The 22,693-nt window shown below is 41.3% G+C and overlaps 1 protein-coding gene and 1 long non-coding RNA gene across 2 annotated transcripts in view; one reads left to right on the top strand and one right to left on the bottom strand.

The window, feature by feature from the left end:
• LOC115613818 overlaps nucleotides 1-11,092 on the bottom strand; it is a 20,411-nt gene extending 9,319 nt beyond the window's left edge. The window contains exon 1 of the long non-coding RNA XR_003993533.1: nucleotides 10,787-11,092. This is a non-coding gene — a long non-coding RNA (uncharacterized LOC115613818). The remainder of the gene's footprint in view (nucleotides 1-10,786) is intronic.
• Nucleotides 10,400-22,693, top strand: MAL2 (mal, T cell differentiation protein 2). The gene is made up of 4 exons (XM_030499787.1): nucleotides 10,400-10,813; nucleotides 13,037-13,207; nucleotides 18,240-18,398; nucleotides 20,779-22,693. Exons 1-4 carry the CDS (start codon nucleotides 10,679-10,681, stop codon nucleotides 20,848-20,850), a joined length of 537 nt encoding a protein of 178 aa, XP_030355647.1. The 5' UTR covers nucleotides 10,400-10,678; the 3' UTR covers nucleotides 20,851-22,693.

Below are 22,693 nucleotides of genomic sequence, written 5' to 3'. Positions count from 1 at the left end.
CCAGGATTTTATGATCTTCTATGTTTTGAAGAGTGTCACCTTGGTCAGTGTAAGCATTATCATCTTGCTTTCCCCAGGTCCAGAATGCACAAAACGCACAGATACCTATAGTAAATAAAATGTTTTAAAAACTAATTCTAATAAAAATGATCACTAGACTGATAAATAAACAATCATAGAATCACTATGTTCATTAAGTATATGTTTTCCTTAGCATTTCAAACAATCTTACATGGGCATTCAGCAGATCCACTTCTTTCACTGTCTTTAACCTGTTCAATCACTTAAGAAAAATAAAGAAATTAGCACCTACAGCAATGGAGTGCCACATTTTTTACCACAGCCACAAGAATCTCTGTTTAGTTTCACATACAGTCTTAAACAGTACATTTTAATTGTAGTTCACGTGGCTGAAATTGCTAATAAGAAATGCAATTTGACACTGTGTATGATGATAAAAATAGTAAATGTGTCACGGAGAGAGGGATTAACTTATGGTTATTTGGAAAGCATTGCTCTAGATTGTCTTGCTGTAATACGTCTGCACAGGTACAAAAGCCATGAATTGCCATCTCCTTTTCTCTTTTATTAAAGGCATACGTAACCTACTCAACATGCCTAAGAAAGAATGAGCAAGATCAAAGCAGTAGCTTAATCTGCATTGGTTTTATGCGTCTGTGGAAAGGGACAACAGCAAATTGTAAAAGAACTCTGTGCCTACCTGCTGCTTGCAACGCGTGTGACGCCAGCCCTGGGGCCCCACCTTCCCTGGCCTGGGAAGGTTTCTCCACACAGATGTTTCAACACAGAGAGAAAGAGTTTCACTTGATCTTCATTAGGTGGGTGGGACCAGGAACTTGCATCGCCCTATTTTGCAGGCAGCAGTAGCAGCCTACCAAAGCATAGTCACTAACCACACAAAACCCTCCGTGGCTGGGAAGTGTGTGTGATCATGTGCACTTCTGAATCCCTAAGACCCATAACATCCTCAGTGCTACACCTATGCTTAAACCTCATCAAAGTCCCTCCTAATCAAGTGCAGATCTACAGATGTTGGGGCAGTACAGGGGCTGTAGCTCCTCGCTGGTATGATGTAGAACAGCACGGGAGCATCTGCAGAGCCATGACCTTCTCATACAATGCAATTTCATCATGTATCTTCCCTTCTGTTGCATTTGTCTTTGCTTATGTGTTTTACAAAACAGGCATAAGTTTTTAAAAGTAGCCAGATGCCAATTTTTACCTTGGTCTTAATTGTTGCAGACATAGTTCAAGAAATATAAGTAATATCTTTTTGGAAACAGATTTCAGTCATGAATTCTCTGTTCATTTTTTCTCCTTGCCAGATGTTTCAGGCTTTTGCTATCTTATTAACCTCTCAGCAGTGAATTGTCTAGCACGAGATGCCAATCTTCCCAACTTCATACAATAGAAGTCTTTATGTCAGTTGCCCCACAACATTCCCTGAGCACGTGGGGCACTCTACCATGTGGCGGGTGGAAGGAGCAACAATGATGATCAGTCAGTCAGTAGAAGATTAAGTAAAACTGCAGAAAAATGTGAATGCAGAGTTGGCGGATGCTTAGCATGTGAGCTCAGGAATTTATTTCCCACTGTGATCCAGTTTCTAGGTCTTGAAAATGTTTTAAAGCTTGTCAGAGGAAATCTAAAAGGTTGTCAGTAGATCCAAATAGAAATCTCAATTCAACAGCTCAGGAATCCAGAGCTATCTACAAGTTCACATATGCAAGAAAGCTTTCTCAGGACCTGAAGAAGAAATACATTTTCTGCAAAACCAAGGGCAATTACAAGCCTTTCTTTCCATTCCTGCTTTCTCAGATTTGGACATTTTCCAGTGTAGACATATGCCAGTGGACCATTAAAGTTTAAACAGGAATATATATATATATATGTGTGTACACTGCACTGTCTTCTCCTTGGGCAAGACAGCATGTGACAGATGGTAGTGACCACGCATGTCATGCCACTAAAAGATTCTCATAGAAGAGAGAATACGAGAATAATAATAACAACAACAATAGCAGAAGAACCCTACATCAAAACTACCCAAGTAGCCATGACAGTTTGGGAAGCAGAGGAGGGAAGGTTATGGAATAAAGGTATCCTTCCTTATCTCCCCACTTGTTCTAACTACATATTAAATTATGAGGACTCAGGTCATGATTCCTTCCAACACACAAGGATCTGATTTGTGACTTGGAGATGTCACACCCTAATTATTTCTTTCCAAGTATAGCTAGATGTAGAAGTGTATGAACACAACATTAGTCCTGTACAACAAATTACATCTTCAAAGAACCCTATAAACACTAACTACAGAGCAATTAGACTAACCTATTAGTAAAATAATGCACAGAATACTGACCTATTTATTGTTTTGCTGTTATGTAAAATTAATGAGCTGTGTTTTTTGACCACTGATTCATCCTTCTTCCAAATACTTGTGGATTAAAATTTAAGCTACTTAAATAGCTCCACAAAATTACTGGTAGGCAGAAAATGGCAAGGCAAGTACTTGAAATGCACTGCTACAGACCGTAAACACACAGAAGGACATGTGAACGTGAGGTCCCATTCCGAATCAGATTCCAGAGTAGAAGAATAATTTTGTTTAAAGGTGCAGGGAGACTGCTGTTTTAAGTGTGGTTTTATTTTTTAATTATTGCCTTGTAAATAAACTATGGAATGTTCCTGGTATCATCATGCCTTTCCCCCCCCTCATTCAGCATCTCTAAGAACAATGTGCAAGTCCACTGTGAGGAGTTATTTACGGTAGAGGATGGAAACACTCACTACAGAAGAGGAGCATGTGCAAGAAGTGGAAAGATGTCAGGAAACAGAACTACTGAACACAAGAAACTGTTAGCAGCTCTGAGTGAATTAACATTGAGTAAATTCTGTGGTTGTCACACGGAAAATCATGAAGGGAAAGTGAGATTGTTGGTCTTTAACTTATTTTTCACCATTTAAACCACATATTAGCAGAGTGTGTCTCAGTGTGAGGACAGCACAGACCACTTCACCTACCCTACTGATTCATAAGCTAAAGGATGCTAGTAGAACCACATGTTGTTTTCTAACCAGAAATTGCATACATACTGTGAGTAATACTTATTTCCTCATGAAGGACGCCAGGCTAACAGGAATGCAGTTTAACTGGTTTAGGATTTATGAAAGAAAAGAAAAAAAAATAAAAATCAAACCTGTTTGCTTTCCTATAAACCAAAAGCTACTTGATCAAATGCTTAAACTTACCAAAACATTGTGAAAGAACCTGAGGCTGGGTTCAGTAGGAACTGAGTAGTTGAGATAGGCCTGAAGAAACATATTCACAGTAAGTCCCTGATTATAAATACTTGTCAGTTCATTACATTTGCAGCTGAGATTCCTCCAGCCCCTTCCTTAGAATGGGAATCCCTTATGCAGCTGGAAGTAACCACAGATTTTCCTGAACTCATGGTCTTTCAAATTGAAGATATTCTCATATATTACTCTAACTTCTGATGCTGCTTCACTACTTGGTGAATAAGAAATAGTTACTATTTGGAACTTGCCATCAGTATCAGGGCTGGTTTTCAGGGGATGTAAGGCAGCATTTCTATTTGACACCAGAAAATCGTGCATTAGAAAAAAGGTTCATGTTCTGTACAGAGCACAGAGCTCCTGCAAACACCTGAGAGCCCCACGGGAGTTTATCATTGCAGAGAACAAGCAAGCACATAATCTGAAGTTCAAGGTTACAGAACATGTATCTGTGCTTACTCCAAGCAATAAAAAATGAGACAAATGCTGATATATTGTGACCCGTTCATCTCTACTGAGACCCTTGGAGACCTCCAGGATGTAAAATACTATAAACTTCACTCAAGAAAATACACACCAGGTACTAATTTCCCTAAAATCACCTATACCTAACAACATGCAAACACCTCTTTATAAACTGTTTTAATTTCATAATGAAGTCAATCTTTCAGGACAAACAGGTCACTGTAATTATCTGATTTTTGCCTTTACTTACTATGAGCACAGCAGCACACAGTGTCTAGAGGTGCAGAAGCATGGTTCAGTCCATGTGAAGGCTTCTAGAGGCTGCCTTTCATATCTAGAAAAAGAGTTGTAATACTGGATTTCATCTATCACCTTAAAAAAAACAATGTCTACGTACTGTGCATTCCATAAAGAAGATAGGACATGGCAGTGTATGTGGCTCAGAAGTTTTGTGTTTATTTCTAAACTGATCTGTTAAGTACTGAAAAGTAATTAATTTCAGTAATTAATTAGTCACAATATAACCATCAAAGAGAAAAAGGGAACAGTTTTGCCTTGGTCTGACCCACTCTGTACCCTCACTTTCACTAGCTTTGATGCAAAGGAGGCAGACGGAAATCTTGGCTAGGGGAAAAGGATCACTTCATTTGGCAGCAGCTCTGTTACGCTGGCTTGTGCACCTTGAACTACCATGGGAAAGTTCATGAACACCAGCGGCATAGGATTCTTGGGGTCAAAGGCAGTTTTGAGATGAAGTATACTCAGTAAAAGGATTACAGATCTGCCAGTGATTTGGTTGTTGAAGAGCTCCCTCTCAGCCTTATAACTCCAGTAATTACTGTAACTAGCAACAGATGATAGCAGAATAAGACCCTGCTATTTTAAGCAAACTGAAACTCAGTACAAATATAGAGGTTACTTACAATTCACTTAATGATGTTCCTACTTACATTCGAATAGCTCTTTACTCTCCTACTAAGTAATCAGATAAGGCATAATTATGTGTATATATTCTAACACTAAGATAAATTATTTTTATTTACAACTGAATAAACTCAGAGTGCTTTGAAATCTATAGGCTCACTCCTTTTGCAGCAGTGTTTTTATGTTATTTCAAAACATTACCGAGCTTTTTTTATACAAGCACATTTTAATATGTCTCCCAGCTTCTCCTTCCTGAATTCATTCATCACAAAATGAAGCCACCGTTTTGTCTTTTGCTTAATTATCCTTTGCCTTCTATTGGATTTTTAGCCAGGAATTTGCTCAATAAAACAAACAGTACCCAAAAAGCAAACAAGCTGCACTGAGGAAAAAAATAGTGACTCCCTGTCAGCGCTGATAGTTCATCAAAACAAGATACATATTCCTGACCAACGAGACACAAGATTGGAGGCCAACATGTTATAATTAAAGATTATTAATCAAGCTTTGTCTGATGACAAAGTGAGAAGAGCCCCATGGTACCTGCAGTACTAAAGGCACGGCGCTGTGCTGCATCCTGCATTGGCCCCAGTTAGCATGTCCTCCTGCCTGTGCTGCTGAATCTGGGTTCCTCTGCAACCAGCTGAACTGTTCCTCCCTTAAACCATGGAGCAGGAGGGGTACAGGGGAGAAAAACCATTAGGTATAGCTGCTGTGCAGTTCATCTATTGGTTTCCCTGGTCAACTCTGTCTTAAAAAAATGGTGCCACTTACTCATCCCTCATCTACAATAATGTTATGCTCTAGCTTGTACCTCCAAGATTTTCCCATTCTCTGCTGTGGATGATTCATGCAACTCATTTTTCCTGCTGGCTTACCTATGCCAAGAGCAGCACATTGACTTCTCGAAACATTTTCCCGCTTGGTAACTGCTCTGCTCTGTCATGTCCCTGTCTACCCACCCAGCCTCCTGCACCATGCAAGTTCAGAATCCCCCTCTGTGCTCTGACGAGATTTTGAGTTTTTACCTTTGCTGCACCCTCACAAGTCTAACTGGAATTTCTCAGTGTAAATGAAAGGAGAATTAGCCCTTTGACTGCCTGTTATACTATGCTGCTAGAAAAATGCAGTGCCACCAATCCAAACAAATTAAGTGTTGGCACCCTTAGAACATGGAAATGATGTTACCACAACAGGTCAGAGACCTCACTCTGTTCTCAGTAGCACCAGCCTACTCCATCCAGGAGGGTCTTTGTTTTGATGCCAGCCTCTTGGCTGTGTGATGCCTGTGTGAAAGGACCTTAAAACCCCCTTAACTAGCCAGCTAAGGATTTCCTGCTTTAAAAGGCATCCTGGGATCATGAAGAACTAAAGTAGCCAGGTCAATGTCTTTCACAGCTCTGGGCATGAAAGGCACTTCTGTGGGAAGATGCCTACCCAGTGTACCACCACAGCCTTACGAGTCAGCCAGAAATCATTGCTTAGAGCAGCTCTGAGACCACTTTAAGCTCTGGGGACTGGTTTGGTAACAGCCATCCCTGGGACTAGTGGACCAAACAGGTGCCACATTTATCTTCATCTCCTCTTTCCAGCAGGCATCCCAAGTTCAGTTTAACTGAATCAAGTGAGTGATTTCAACAGTTACTTTTCCCTTAGTCTGACAATGCAAAAAGGAGCAGCATGCAATCAAAAGCCTGGCCCTAGCTGCTAAAATAAAAACTCTCATGCTGCCTCCCAAGAAACCTCAACTGGTGTTTGTGCACTAATTCATAATATGCACTGGTCCAAGCATGACACTAAAGTTCTGTTACCACTGACTAAATACCCTATACAAATGACGCTGAAGGGTTTCCTTATCACTCATCTTATGCAAACCAGTTTTGTGCCTGTTTAATTTCACTGGCTAAAGGCGGATGACTCCTCAGTTTGTACCAGTATAAGATCAGAATCACACATGCATTTTCCAGGAGCTGTTGAATTAATTCATCCATAAACAAATCAGTCTGTGGTTCACACAATCGACTTCAGGCTTTCTATTTCTGATACATAATTAACCACAGGATTAAGAGAGTCTGTGTTCTGTCTTAAGAAAGAGAAGCTTTGCAAATCTAAAAGAAACACAGAGGGCTTTTGGGGGCAACTTCCTCCAGATAAGAAAGTAACTGGAAGAAAGAAGCAGATCCTGATACTATCAGCCAAACCTTGCTCTGGCTTAGGGAGATCTGTTTGTGCAGATCTGGCTGTGAGCAAACAGAGCCACATAGGTAGCAAATAAGGTTACTGTTATTTATGGCTTTCAAACTTTCCACCCCTTTGGCCATTTCAGCAGACCACCCTTGTGTGCACTGCAACATGAGACATGACATGAGCAGAGTTATACCTGCTGCCAGAGGTGCTTCTGATAATGCACTCAGATAAGGTGTTAAGCACCATGAATTCTTATATTGCTATTACTTTCACCTATATTCAGCTCTACCAGAAATGTCATGCCACACATCACAAAAGGTACTCTGAATCTTGCTACACAGCATTGCTGTATAAGTAGCTTTTATATCCAGCATGATGTACGGCTATGTTTTGCAAAATATGAATTTATCCCTTCTTAATTCTTACTGCTTGGATGTGATGGTTAATAGCTGACTTCAGATTTGCATCCTTTAATGCATTTTTCCAATGGTTGGTCACTTGGAGGAGGGGAGAATTACAGCATTAAGAACCAGGTATTTTGATTTCTATAGATGTTAAAGATTATAGATTTACTACACTTGGAACTTAAATCATCAAAAATTTTTACCATCTAAAAATGATAGCAACTGATTTTGTAGTTCTGTGACAATGCCAATTTTATATTTAGGCTGCCACAAGCAGAAGAATATGAAAGAGAGAGTTTGGACTTTACGTAACAGTTATTTAAGAGAAATTTTCAGTCCTTTTGATTGAATAGACAGACCTTCCTATGTACAGTGAATCAATATACTTCTGTCTACTTGTTGACTCTGGTAGACTTGAAGCAGCATCATTAGCAACCCTGTAACATGCCAAGATGCAATTAGTTACATAAAAATGCTATTAAAAAGCAGTCCAACACAAACATGTGCTTTTGCCATGGAAACTTAAAAACGCAATCCTGATACTAATCTCTTAAAGAATCCAGGTTTTCAAAGATTCAAACAGTATATGAATCAGTATATAAAGAATCTCACATGGCATTGTAGCACATCCTGCCCAAACACAGTAAAAATAATTTGAACAGCTACTTTCAATTAAATGATTAGGATTTAGGAAAAAGTACTGCCCTAAGTCTATTGTGTATATGTATATCTAACAGTGAAATTTAGACTTTATTGTGAAAAGCCACTACAATTCAAGAAAATCAGTGTTAAAATGAAACTGCAGGTTAAAATGAATGGTATTTACAAGCAAGGAAAAAAAAATGACTGCACATGGTATGTAATCATTAGTTAGATCCAGTGCTGCTGGAGTTCGCACAGATTAATTGCATGGCTGGATAATAAAACTGAAAATGTTTATGACCAAGTGTTATTTGTACTTCCCCTGTACAAGATAAGGATAATCACATTTCTTGTTCCGAATCATAAACTAATCAACCCAGTTTTCCACCCACTCAGATTTCTCCCTCTGCAGGGCAGACTCAACAGATTTAAAGCCAGACTGTGAAATGAATTGGACATATGGTCTCCAGAATGCAACCCCAAGAACAAACCACCTACACATCTAATCACTTAAGCACAAGTCTGAACCCCATTCCCTTCCAAAACACACCCAAATCAGGACCCTATGCGCCTCCAGAGCCTGCAGCCCTTCCCTGAAGGTAAATGGATGGGACACAAGGCTCACTTTTAAAATAGGTCTAGAGGAGGAATATTAATCACATCTGATAACCGATGGGGTTAAGCACTCAGAAAAGAGGGGAGGCAGAGCTCAGTGATTTCCTTGGCCTAATGGGGATTCAATCCCACATCTCCCACTTGTTAGATGTGCAAAAGGCATTCAGCTACAACGGGCATAGGGATGAGTAGAGAGCACAAGAATACAAACTGTTGCTTCTTCCTCCTGTAGAAGCCACAATTTCAAAACTAAGCAGCTACTACTGCATTTCAGAAGTATCTCAAACCTACTTATGCACTAGGTATGCTGGAAGCATGGGTGAGTTGTGTTTAGAGGAGCCAACTGCTCCCCACCAGGAGCTTGGGTTTGGGAAGACTAAGGAGGAAGTTAAGAGGGCTGGAGCACCTCCTGTATGAAGACAGGCTGAGAAAGTTGGGGCTGTTCAGCCTGGAGAAGAGAAGCTGCGTGGAGACCTCAGAGCAGCCTTCCAGTATCTGAAGGGGGCCTACAAGGATGCTGGGGAAGGACTCTTCATTAGGGACTGTAGTGATAGGACAAGGGATAACGGGTTCAAACTTAAACAGGAGAAGTTTAGGTTAGATATAAGGAAGAAGTTCTTTACTGTGAGGGTGGCAAGACACTGCAATGGGTTGCCCAAGGAAGTTGTGAATGCTCCATCCCTGGCGGTGTTCAAGGCCAGGTTGGATGGAGTCTTGGGTGACATGGTTTAGTGTGAGGTGTCCCTGCCCATGGCAGATGATCTTAAGGCCCTTTTCAACCCTAGCTATTCTCTGATTCTATGATTCTAAGACAGGCATCTCAGGCCGAGGCATTTCTTGTCATCATAAAAGCACAACTGAGGAACAGCACACATCTAAAAATAAAGGAGTACAAACTTAAAGTCATAGCTGGTTCAACCTCACTTGAGTGAAACCTTCTTAAAATGCAATCTTTAAAATCTCAGCTGTGTATGTTGAGGATAAACACCCAGAAACAGTGCATGGGATAACACCGGGTGAAACAGTGCTCAGTCATCCCAGTGACAAGACACTCCACCCTAAGCCATGCAGGGAGAAATAACAGAACTGCTGCACCATAGAATAATAGAATGGTTTGGGTTGGAAAAGATCTTAAGATCATCTAGTTCCAACCCCCTGCCATGGGCCGGGACACCTTCCACTAGACCAGGTTTCTCAAAGCCCCATACAACCTGGCCTTGAACACTGCCAGGGATGGGGCAGCCGCAGCCTCTCTGGGCAACCTGTGCCAGCACCTCACCACCCTCCCAGTAAAGAATTTCTTCCTAATATTTAGTCTAAATCTACCCTCCTTCATTTTAAAGCCATTCCCCATTGTCCTATCAATGTATGCCACATCCTTCATCTGTGGAAGATATTTACACTAAGCACAAGAAAATGCATTATAAGTGGTCTGTTGCACATGTACCATTCTAGACCCTCACCTACCCAAAACTTTCACATCAAGCAAGCATTGTCTCTTAAGCAATTGTGCATGGTTGAGCTAGACTGAATGAGAGAGCTGAGATGTTCTTGGTGTTTCAAATGGGCAACCTAGCAGGTTCCTTAAAATAAAAAAGGCACAACCTTATAACTTTGAAGCCTCTAAATATCTGTAACCAGAAGGTAAGCAACAACCTTCCGCAGACTGGCATTAGGAAATAACGCCCCAAGCCTGGCCGGGCCCGACTCAGGACTAGTGAACGGGAGCGCTGCACTCCAGTGCGAACATGGCGCTTCCCGGGAAGCCGAAATCCACCGGCCGGGCACAGCACGGCTGCGGGGCACAGCACCCGGCCGGGACAAACCGCTGTGCCTGCCCGCGCTGCTGCGGCCTCCGTCCGTGGCGGCCCGGGCGCGGTAACCGCGGCAGGCCCGGTCACCGGCACCCCGGGGCCGCCCGCCCAGGCCCGGACGGGGAGAGGCGGCGGGGCGGGCCCCCGGCGGGGCGGGCAGGGCAGGAGGAGCGGGCGGGGCGGCGCGCACAGGCTCGCCCGCACCTGCTCCGTCCTTCACCGCCTCCTCCTCGCCCACCTGGCCGCGGCTCGGCCGTCCCCGCCGCGCTCGGCAGCAGCCGCCGCCGCCGCCGCCACAGCAACATGATGCCCAGGAGCCCCTCGTCCATGCCGCCGCCTCCCAACCCCGCTGCCTACTTCCCGCCTCCTCGGGTCACGCTGCCCTCCGGCCTGGAGATCCTGCGCACCTACTCGGGAGCCGTCATCTTCCTGGAGATCGTGAGTGCGGGCGGCGGCACCGGCCCTCCCTCCCTTCAGCGCCCCGCTGCCCCCGGGTCCTTCCCGCGCTGGCGGCGGTGTCCGCAGCCGGGGGAACGGGCGAGCGGCAGCCCCGCTCCTCACCTGCCATTTTGTGTGAGGGGAAAGGTGCGGCCGCCGAGGCTGCGGCGGGGGGGAGCCCTCGGGCTGCCCCGGGCCGGTGTCTGGGACACGGGGCTGTGCCGGGAAGGGCAGCGGGACCCGACCCCGCTCCCTCTGGCCTGTCCCGGCGTGTTCGCTCCCCTCGGGGCCGGTGGGGCGCGGCGCTTCCCCCCGGCCTGACGGGCGGCACCCGGGGCTGTGGAGGTGGGTTACACGGGGATTGTTTAAACTGTGGAGGACTTTGGACCACACAGAGCGCCCGACCCGAACCCACCATGGAGAGTTACGCTGGGTCTTGTCTGTGTGTGTGTGTGTGTGTGTGTTATGGGTTCTGTGCAAACTCCTACAAGTATGTTTAATTTCATGGGTGTTTTAGACCTTACCGGAGGACCTTTGACTTAAGGCTGAGTGTGCAGAGCTGTGGTGCTAAGTAGTAGGAGAAAAAACACCCTTGCCAGAATTAATCTGATTTTAATAATGTTTTTTTGGTGGGGTCAGAGCAGGCTAACAGTTGGGTTCCAGTCTGTGAGATGGATCCCAGCCTGCAAGCTGTAAAACCACTCGAGCAAAGAACTCGGAGCACAAGTCCAGGTGCTAAATCAAGCCCTGAATCAGTAGGGACAGAAGGGTAATTAGGTTGGCCAACCTATTCTACATCTGACAGCCTACCTGAAGTGGACAGGTGTAGGTAGTATGAGTGAAACAGCACAACAGTGAGCACCAAGTCTCTACAGTAGATGTCTAAATGTATTTTTAAAGAAGCCTTCAAGGTTGCACATCCAAAATACTGCAAGCATTTCACGTGCCTCTGCTTTTTGTTTACCAGATGCCTTCTGCTATCTCTTCTGCTTCCTCACTATCTGGTCTCTGAGAGACAGACTTGCACCTGCAGTCTTGTGAAAGTAGAGAAAGTTTGGTTCTTCACGAAAAAGGAACCCTAGAGAACCACTTGAAGGCTAGTACATAAACCCTTGGGAGCTTTGAACTAGACTAGCAGTGCATGTTTACATATACAGTGCTGCAATGTAAGATGAGAGAGGAACCAATTAATTTTATAGCAGGCATCTTTTGAAAGATCTCTCTTATCCAACCTTAATTCAAAAGAAATTTCTCTGAATCTGAAAATGTAACCTCTGGCTTTGTAGTTGTAAATCTGTAGGAATTAAACAGGGAAGTAGTAACTTGCTCGGAAATTGATGGTAGCTGTCACTACACAGCAGGCTGGATTATGAAGTTAAATCTTTCTGTAATAAATGAATATATTTCAGATGGCAATTATGATTTTCTCCAGTTATCTTTTTTTATAAAGAGGCAGGATTTGCAAGGAGAAATAGTACTCTTCCTTAGACCAAGAGCTGATTAAACCAGGCAAGCCTTAGAGTACATAAATTCTCCATCAGCCCATCATAGCACAGCATCCCCACCACTCATTCACTGTGATCAGCATGCTGAAAACAAAATTGGTAGTGCTGAATTCTTCCCTGGGTTGTGATAATTCTGGAAAGCTGAGTGTTTTTCTAGTCATTATCACATAATTTACAACTTGCCTTATTCTGTATTCTGGTTTTCTCTTTCACTTCATTGCTTAATATGTTCTTTTATTGCAAATGCATTGAAAGAGAGAATGCAGTTTCATCTCTTTTCTGTATCTCATCTGATTAGGACTACAAAACTAAACAGTATGAAATTGAATCCAAATCTGATGTACGTCCTTGTCATGCGAACTAGTATACAGAGAGAGATTTGTGTGTGTGTGTGTGAATCATGTTTTCACATTTATTATATTTCCCACAAAATGAGAGTAAGGGTAACATTTTCAGCATCAGCACACAAGTCACCTGGGTCTGTAAATCCCATTTTCAAGATTAAGAGCTTTTAAGAATTTCAGAGTGGCTTTGTCTTATGACCACTTAGAGCCTATCGTTTCTGAGAACGGCACTTGGGCCCTCTGAGAACATTTCAAGTGTTGCCTCTTGGTTTCTTAAAGTAATTTGAGGACGTGTTGATGGGTGATATTAGTTCTTACACAGAAAGGACTGAATAAAAGTTGTGTGTTCATCATCTGTATTTCTCTCCTTGCAGCTGTTTGGAACGATAGTCTGGATTTTGGTAGCTTCTACTCAAGTTCCACTGCCGCTGCTGCAAGGATGGGTAATGTTTGTAGCGGTGACTGCATGGTTCCTTTCCATTGCATTCCTGTGTGTGTTCCTCTTCGGTTATGCAAATAGAATCGCTATCAACTGGAACCAGACGGTAAGATTTTTTTCTTTATTTGAGCCTTCCATTTGTTTTATAAACTGAAAATAATTTCATGAGAAGTACTGATCCAGAGTCTTAATGCCAGGCCTTCTGTTTTAGTGCAAAGTTTTTCAAAACAGGAATTCAGAACTTAGAAAAGGAAGAGCAGGGCTACAGGGATGATGGAGGAAATACAGAACCTGTTTTATAGTGGAGGCTGAAAGAGTCCAGCTTTTGAAACTGAAGGAGTATACTTGTCCTCTCTGAGCACATAAAATGCATGAGCAGCAGGAAGAGAACTAGTTTAACAAGGCACGACAACAAGTTGATGTAAATGGCCAGAAATAATTGCGAACTGGAAATTAGAAAATATTTCCTGACTATTAAAGAAGTGGTAGCAACACTCTGTGAATAATGGGAGTACATGTAATAGTGTAAAGGAAGTGATACATTTGTGAACACACTGTGTGATGTGGTTATCTGAGACAGCATGGGCTGGGCTAAAGCACCCAGTAAGTTTCCTCCAGTTCCTGAGAAAGTCTTCTGCTGACTTTTGGGTCAATTCCTTAAAGTCAGGGCAGCATTGGTAAGTGATTGTTAGACTTTAGGTAGTCAAAGACAGCATACCCTGCAGTATGATATAGCTTAACATCATTGTAGGAAGCTTAGAGTTTATCTTTTTTCAAGGAAGCCTGGTGAGACAACAAATAATTACGCTCTATTCAGCTTTTCTTCATTGTGGAGACAAGACTTAATTCTTGCTGCAGTGGATTGTTATGGCTTATGCCAATAGTTCTCACAGTCTGTACCTTTCTATTAGAAAAGGGAAGTTGTTGGTTCCAGTTTTTTGCCAACCACACGGATAGGATACATCAGGTTGTTGACTGCTAATTTACATACTCCTTTCTTGCCATTAACTGTTTTATACTTTGAGTTTTTAGCACTCAAGTAGTTGAGCACGAGATGGTATCACTTTCTTATGTTACTGGAAGTGAATAATAAGAGGTGGCAAAACTATGATCAGAATTTCCAAAAAATCTTCCAAAAGGACCAGAACTTCTAAAATATTAAGAATGGCTGTAACTCCTGATCACCTTCCTCCTATGCAGCTTAGTTTTGCTATTGATGCTTTTCTTGATCATGCTGGAATTGCATGCTTCAGTATCAACATCTGTAGTTATTTACCTGTTCAAGTTATTGAGAGACATTCCCTTTAAACAAAAAGTCTTTAAAGCAAATCATAATGCTTCATGAGTTTGGGGCCATCGCCCATCAGTGCTAACAGACTGGACTCTATTAAAACAAACTTTAGCACTTTCATAGCAAATACACATACAGTGTCAGCTTTCCAGCACAATACAGGCAGTAACTACACTAATAATGAGTTACAGAGACCTTTACAGGGATCTATGCAGTGACATCCTCACAAGTTATGACGCAACAAAGCCCTTGAGCATGTGCATAACTTAAGTAAATTATAATGTGTCCTGGGTTTCATTGAAACTGTCAATTTACAAGTTGCTGGGTGAGGGCATAGCCCTTTATACATTGAAAATACCATACAAATGTTCATCTTACAACAGTTGTGTGTGTCTTACGCATTGGCTACTCGATGCTGGCAGTGATTTGTTATACTATTAATTTTGGCCCTTGTAAGGGATACATTACTGGAAAACTTTCTATGTCAGGAAATTGCTACATGACTTGTATAAAAACTGCATCTGTGGGATGCTGTAACTTAACCTAAAAAGCTGTCATAACTAAGTCAACATCTTAAATGAATGCAGAGTGAATTGTTTTATCTCTACCATGGTAGCTGATATCCAGCCCCTTCCAGCTGTCAACAAAAATAACACTAGATAGATCATTGGACCACTATTTTCAGGTACCCAAATGTTCTGTAACTTGCTGGCACTAAATTCCTTAGCAGCACTTCACAAGGACTTTTTTTATGTTCTGTTGCAAATAGTTTTAGTGTTTCTAGTAATTGTTTTACTTTATAAAATAAAAAGGTGTACCTGTTTGCTTTAGGTTGGCGTTTAGATAAATACATGGGGTTTGCCATTTCATAAATTAAATTTACAGAAGCTACAGGTCATTAGAAAAAATGGGAAGAGTCATGGCTTAGTTATATTGGAGTAGTAGAGATTCATGAACGAATGTGGTTTAAGACTCCAGGAGTTTAAACGTAAGTTTGAAAAATAGCATGGGATTCTGACAGCCCTGCATTTAGTAATACCTTACATTAGTATCAATGGAGCTACTTATAATATGTTGTAGATACTAATATATAGTAGATATATTGATACTAGTAAGATAGTACACAGTGAAAAGATGAGAGAAAATACAGACCTTAGGGAGGTACATCGTTCGGTACATCACTGTATTAAACCAGATGGCATGACAAATACTGTCCTTTAACAGCCTGACTCACAACACACTCATTTCCAAAATTAGATGTGAACTAAGATATCATGCAGATCTGGTAGTGTTTTACATAAACTTTGTATGAGATTTCAATAGTTATACACGTGTGGAGGCAAGGAAGGATTAGGCACCACGCTAACAGTTACTAAAAACCAAGAAACCCTTGGGGGTTTTTGGTCACAGAAACCATAACCATACAAACATGAAACCTTACTGATGCTACATAGCTTCACTGTAATTGCTGCCAGGAGAAGGAAATTAGAGGGTTTGGCAGGAGAATGAAGGAAATGAAAGAGTTTGTCTTGTGAAAATCTCTCTCCTGCATGCAGCCAGCACTGTCTTCCTCATGGAGCTGTTTATTGTCCTTTACGAGCAGTGGTGCCAAACGTGTACAGCTGGTACCACTGACATAGTTGCATGCTGGCAGTTTAGTAGCCCAAGAATAATGGATGTCCCTGATTACCCCTGGGTTTACACAGACCTTTTAAGGTGCTGGGATTCTGTGCTATGAAATGGGTAATGCAGGCTGTGATGTGGGGTCCAGTGTTTATCACACAGTGAACACATACCTGCATGTGGTCTGATGTGGCGCCACAGGCGGTAGCATGAAAGATGAGTGTGTCTGCCAGTTTAGTGAGCTTGGGAGGCCACAGCAGTAAGTGTCTGGTGGGGATGAGTGCCTCCCAGCTGCAGCAGAGCACTGCAGCTTCTCCCATGCGTCAGTGCACTCATGCTGGAGGAGGTCCCTGGGATTTTTTGCTGTGAGGTACAGATGTTACAGCAGAGCTGGAGACTTAAGGAATGTGCCTTATGCCCAAAGCTTGAGATTGGGCAAGCCTGGCACATAAAGGCTATTCAGTTAGTGTAGGTCAGGAAGGCACCCTCTGCCCCCTTATCTTCTCTGTTAATGTCAGTGGAGCCTCCTTGTGATACTTGAAGAGGAAGTAATTGTTTTTTAAAAAAAAACTGGAGGGGGAACAAAACCAAAAAAAACCCCAAATCAGTGGAAACCCAGAAGCTGGTAATGACTGCAGCAGTTTTGCCAAAACTTGGATTCCCAGTAATTAGCAGTCATTAAGAAAAGCAGTGCACTCTCTGACCTAACCCCAAATGATCAGATGATTCTTCATTAAGAGAAAATTATTTCCTGAGCTAATTGGAATGGGAAACTTATAGCACCTTATATCATAACTTATCAGATCTGACAAGGGTGTGATTTAAGAAGCTTTAGCTGCTATAAAATATGGAACAACTGATGAGTTTGAAAAGAAAATTCTTCCAATAAAAAGAAAACTTCACATTTATGAAAAAACAATGCTGTAAATAGGGAAATGCAGCACATTCTCACTTTGATATTTGGTATAGTCAGTAGGTGAGGATCTTGCACAGTAATTTCTAGCGCATATGAATGCTCTCTGCTGTTGTGATGAACTTGCACATGGTGTACCCGGGGTTCTCGCTCTTGGCATACTGGTAGTCCATTGCACTCAAGTGAATTAAAAGTGCATGAAGAATTCAGTAGTGCTGGAGATAGGCTATAGAATGTGGATATCATCAAAAAGCATGCGTATACTTGTGTATAACTTTAAAAATTGTGTCTATGGCTTTTGCAAACCTGCTTGGTTATGGGCACAAAGTATATGTTTTATGGGCTGAGTGCAGTGCAAATGTCAGTTTTGCAGACTCAACAACAGGAGGAGATCTTGAAAGAATATTTTAGACATTTTAAAACTGTACTGGAACATGTCTTGATTCTTGCTGCGTGGAACACTGGATCCTGCAATACAACCCACAAAGAGATTTAGGCACCAGAGCTGCTTTTTCATGTGCTCCAATAATAGAATCCAGAAATGAGAGTTAGATTTTTAAACCTTATGTTCAGCTAGCATTCACCACAGAGGAGGGAAGAATTGCCTATAGAAGGCCAGGAGAGAAGCATATTTAAAGTAAATCCTAACTCCTGTCCCCTCAAGTCTTGGGCATTTTATTCTAGAGTATCATGAAGTACTTCCAAATTACTGTATTTTGTGTAAAGCCAAGTCAGAGAGAGTTGAGGAAATGTCTCAGTTCTTGGATTCTGATTTTTACAAAGAAGGAAACTTCAGCTCTGTCAAGGTTGAGGTGGTTCTGGTCATTTACAGAAGCAAAATTTAAGCATGGAGGGAGGACTTCTGGAGCTTAGGTTACAGCTGAGAGGGGATTTGGGGGACTACAAGCTTGTATTGTACTGCTTAAATTGTGATGAAGTTGCCCTATATGTTTCTTCTTTTTTATCTAAACTGTATGAATGGAGAGTTCCGTAAGCTCTAATAGCTTTAAAGTGATCTAAAAGGTCAGCATATGTACGTATAGATGAGCACATGCCTTAACTTGAAAGAATATATGGTTTGGGGGGAGGGAGAGTTGCCTCATTGCTAATTATATTAGTGAATTGCTTACAATTGCAAGCAGCTGTGAAAACTTGTCCAGGTTAAGCTCTCGGATGGATTTAACACTGCTTTTCTGAAGTTAATGTTATCAGTGCTCGTTTCATGTTTCAGTGGTGGGGTTCGTTTGTACTAAGGCTAGAAGTATTAGATATGTATTGCAGCCCAGACTGAGTCTGTCATTTGCTTTTCAGGATTTTCTTTTCCATGGGGCTACTTTTGTCTTTTACTTTGGAGCTTTTCTACTGCAAGCAGCAACTACATCTCTGCATCACTTTCCCCGCAAATTCAATTCCACCTCACAAGAGAAGATTCTGTCAGATCATGACTATAACATAAGCATAGCAGCCTCGGTACGTATTTCATATATTTGTATTTGGGGAACAGAAGTCTGCTGTAAGCCCTTGTAGCCAACCATTCAACTTGGGAACTTAACAGCAAGCTGGAATAGAAAAAGGAGCTCTGAGAAAAAGGATTGTCTTTGAGAGTAGCAAATAGTGTCCATCAGCGACATGCATAAAGTGTTGGAATAAGCTAATACTAATGTGGTAGGTGCTCAGTTGCTACTCTTCACTGTAGTGTTAAATATGTGATCACTACAGCTCATAATTTTTAGATGAGATGTTTTATAAAAGCAATGTTGGTTATTGGAATAGAAGAAAAAGGTAACAACTGAGCCTTCATCAAAGCATCGTGTGAATTTCATGCCTGTGCTCAAACCTTCAGTTTCTTTTATGCCTTTTAGATAGCCCATAAGGAAAAACCTTGGACTTATATCAGATATAAAAGTTACCTGTAAGGGTCCTGCTGTCTCTTATAGCAAGGATTAGAGTGCTTTTATTGATATACTAAGCTCAGACTGTATTTTTCTCACTGTAATTACATCATCACTGAATCACTGTATCTGGTGATGTGGGTGTGCATAGCTGAGTCAGAAAATATGCCAGGTTCTAGCTTTCTCCCTGGCTGGACTCCTGAAGGGCATGTAGAGGTGTGCCAGTAGGATTAACTTAAAAGAACTGGAACTACTGCTCTTATGTTTTTTGTACCATCCAGAGGGTCTTGCATACCTCAGGGAACTGTATATATTTATTAAGCCTCTAAAACCCTCTGTGGGTATTAGCTGTCCTTAAAATAAATGCGCCATTAATTTTGCACAGTAAATACCTTTAGTTCATCTTAAGATAAAAACAGGTGAAAGTAAGGTGTAAAGTTCACATTCTCTCTGCAAGAGGAGAATAAAAAGAAAAGGCCTTTTGTTTTGGCTAAGCCAGTCTCTGATGGGGTGAGGTGGGCATGTCAGTCTCCAAGTCCAGAGTTCCTCACTATCACCTACTTACCAGTAACACACTCGAGCACACCTAATACCTGTATGGCCACATGGCAAAAGGACAGAGGTGGTGTCTCATAGCTGCACCTGAACTAGGGGAGGGCTTTGAAATAAGCAAGTATCTCAAATTCTACCTTAAAGTGTAGCTCTGCAATCCTTCTTCAGTGTGTTCAGGTCCCACTGAGTATATGGTCTCTTCAGTCATTTTGTCTGACAACAGGATACCAGGAACTCCAAGAGACTCTTTCCCCCTTCTATACTATTTTTCCAAGGGAGAATTTAGTTCTTCAAGCCTTCAAGCTCCTCAAGTCCCTGTCAAGATAGGGGAGGAGGAGACTGTTTTGTAACTTGCCTCAGTATTTTTGATTAAGAGATGCCAAGAAATGGTGTATCAGATAACTGTAGCCTTCAATGTCTTTGCATTTTTTCCAAAAGTATATAATTAAAAAGTCAGGACACTCAGAAAAAAATTGTAATCCTTTGAAGCACTTCAGTAAAGCAGTCCTGTGATCTACATGGAAAAAATATAAAAGGTTTCTAACATTTTGTCTTTTAAAATTACTTTTGTATATTGTGATTAAAAATACACATATTCATTTTACATGGGTGATAGTTCTATGGTGTACCATCTATTGAAAACTTCAATTGTCAATTTATCACTTGTATGGAAAGCAAGTAGGTAGGTTGTTATGACATGATTGAATTCTTATGTTCCAAGAGACAGAATCCATCGTGAGCACCTGACAATATGAGAAGCTGCTTTTCAGCAATTCAGTTTCTCATTTCTTCCTTCTGGTTTACGTTACATATTCAAGTTTGCTGTGCAATGACCTTCACTTCAAATCTATTCAGTTCAGTGCTTGAGCAATAGTAACTTCCTGGCATTCCTCAGGAAGTTGTTTTAATGGCTGGTTATCTGGTCAAGGAGGCCAGATTTGAAGCTGTTTCTGTACTTTTGCAAGTAAAAGGGTTCTGTTTAGAGGGATGTCGTCTTAGTTGTTTGCTGGTAAAGGCATTCACTTGGAAACAAATCTGAGATTAATGTTTGATCAGTCTAGGTAAGAGGAAACTGAAATACACAGTGTACTTACACATGGTTACTTTGTTCCGTAACTTATGCAGACATTCTGCTTCATATTCTATTTCAAAATGTCTTCTGAAGCCAGCAAGTAAGTGAAAAGCAGTAACATGGAGTTATAACAGAGAGGTTAATGAGAAGGCTTCAGAGGATCCCAAACTTATCTTTACCTTAAGCATTTTGGCTGGGAGAGGTAACTTTTGAATCATTTGTGTTCCTGTATTCATTTAGAATAGGAAAAAAAAAAAATAATTGTAGAACAATATAAAGTGTGATTCACTTTTTTTTCTTTTTTTCTTCTTTTTCCCCCCTGCTCCTCCTCTAGATTTTTGCCTTTGCAACAGCTGTTTGTTATGGTTGCAGCACAGCCCTGGCATTAAGGAGATGGAGGCTATAGCAGTTGAAGAGAGGTTGTTGCCTGAGTGTTCTGCGTCAGATCAAATTAAGTGCTACTTGTCTGTTTTACTGTAACCTAATTCCAAAAGACCTTTTTTTTTTTTTTTTGCTTTAAATCTGTTTCAAAGTGCTGAAATGCAAATAACTCCTCATAAGGATTTCCCTAACAGAGAACAAGTTTCCATCTCTTCCCTTTCTAATTTTACTTTTATTCTGTACTCATTAAAAGTATACTCATTGGATGGTATTACAGAGTTCAGGGATAAATAGGTATATCATTAGCAGATAACAGAATTCTAGTGCTAAATCAGAAGAGGAAGAAAATGGAAACTAAACCAACATGTTAACTGCATAGGCAGCTAAAAAGCTCCTCCCTTGTTGGGTCCTGGGATTGGGCCTTAAGTGTTTTGCAGCATTCCACACAGGTGGAGCCTCAAGGCTCCTTTTAGAGTCATGGGTTTTCTGTGTGCTGCTCCTTGCATGGTCAGAGCCCAAGCTGACTTTGTGACACCAGCTTAGTATATATATTATTAATTTTGATGTACAGAGAAGATATTTTAAATATACATCCAGTGAAATCTTTTGATACTCTTTTATAGCCATATCCACCTATGGTTATCTGATCTTTAAAGCTTACTGTATTCCTTAGTACATGGAAACTGTGACGGTCAGTCAGTAGTTCATTAGTTTTAGGAGTTTAGCTTAATCAGAACTATTTATACTGCAAAACAAAACAGTGCATTTCTGTTGTGTGTGTATATACATGGTATATTTTTGTTTAACAGGAATATTTGCACTGTTTTACTTTGTTGGAGTACAACTTTGGTTTTGTTACTTCAAGTGCTGCATTCGTTACTTATTATGTGAGTCAATATCATTTGAATGGAATGTAACCAAATGGTGAATAATGTCTGACCTCAATTCTTGCAATGTGTTATTTGTTGCATTCTAAACCTGAAGTGTTGTAAAGGTGTTTCTATTTGGAAAGATACCTACACAAATGTCTTCTTGAAAGCAGTGGAATGCAGAGCGGTCCGCCCACTCTGGAGTTTGCTTTTGGCACAAATGAGGTTTAATTGAGCCTCTCTTGAATATCCCTGTTGTATAATGACATTCAATATTATATATAGAAAAGCAATTTAACAAAACTAAAGGATGGCATTGCGCTCTGCTCCCTGACACTCATGCTGCTTTGCAGATGGTGAAACTTATTTGTAATGCTAGTAGATGATTTTTGCTCTTGTGAATAGTGCCAAATTGATCACCTGGGAGAAGAAGGCTCCCTGTCATTCATAAAACAGCTTGCTCACCGCATCTTGCCAATGCACCTGAATACTCTGCAGAGACCAGCAGTGGTTGGGTAAGGGAAGACAGGACTTTCCTCATTCCCAGGCCTACTCCTTTTCCTGGAGCCAACCAGGGTGTCTGCTATGGAGGTTACTTTATCAAACTTGTCAGGTAGAAGGATCTCTGAGAGCCAACCACCCCTAGCAGGGCCCTGCAGTCCCTGGACAGGTTCTTAGGGATGACATAGCATTGAGTGGCATCCCTTCTGACTACTGGAACCACTTGGTTGTCCTGAATTAACTGCAGTGGGGTGATTTTGTATATCCTGTTTCCTTAAATTTGTATCTTCCAAAGATTTTGTACTCTGGCTGATTTTTGCCCCCCTCCTCCCCCTCCCTAATTCTCTACTTACATTGAAACTTGTTTTGTGAACGTTTTATCTAGAGCCATATACTTTTAAAACTACTTCATATTGTATAAAATACACTGGAGTATATGGATGAAAGTATGTAACAAAAACTTATGCTATGCAGCATTAAAGTTACTTAATATATTTA

Source organism: Strigops habroptila, chromosome 1 (assembly GCF_004027225.2).
Source record: "Strigops habroptila isolate Jane chromosome 1, bStrHab1.2.pri, whole genome shotgun sequence".
In the NCBI taxonomy this organism is placed as follows: domain Eukaryota; kingdom Metazoa; phylum Chordata; class Aves; order Psittaciformes; family Psittacidae; genus Strigops; species Strigops habroptila.
This window is presented reverse-complemented; position numbering and strand designations above follow the sequence as displayed.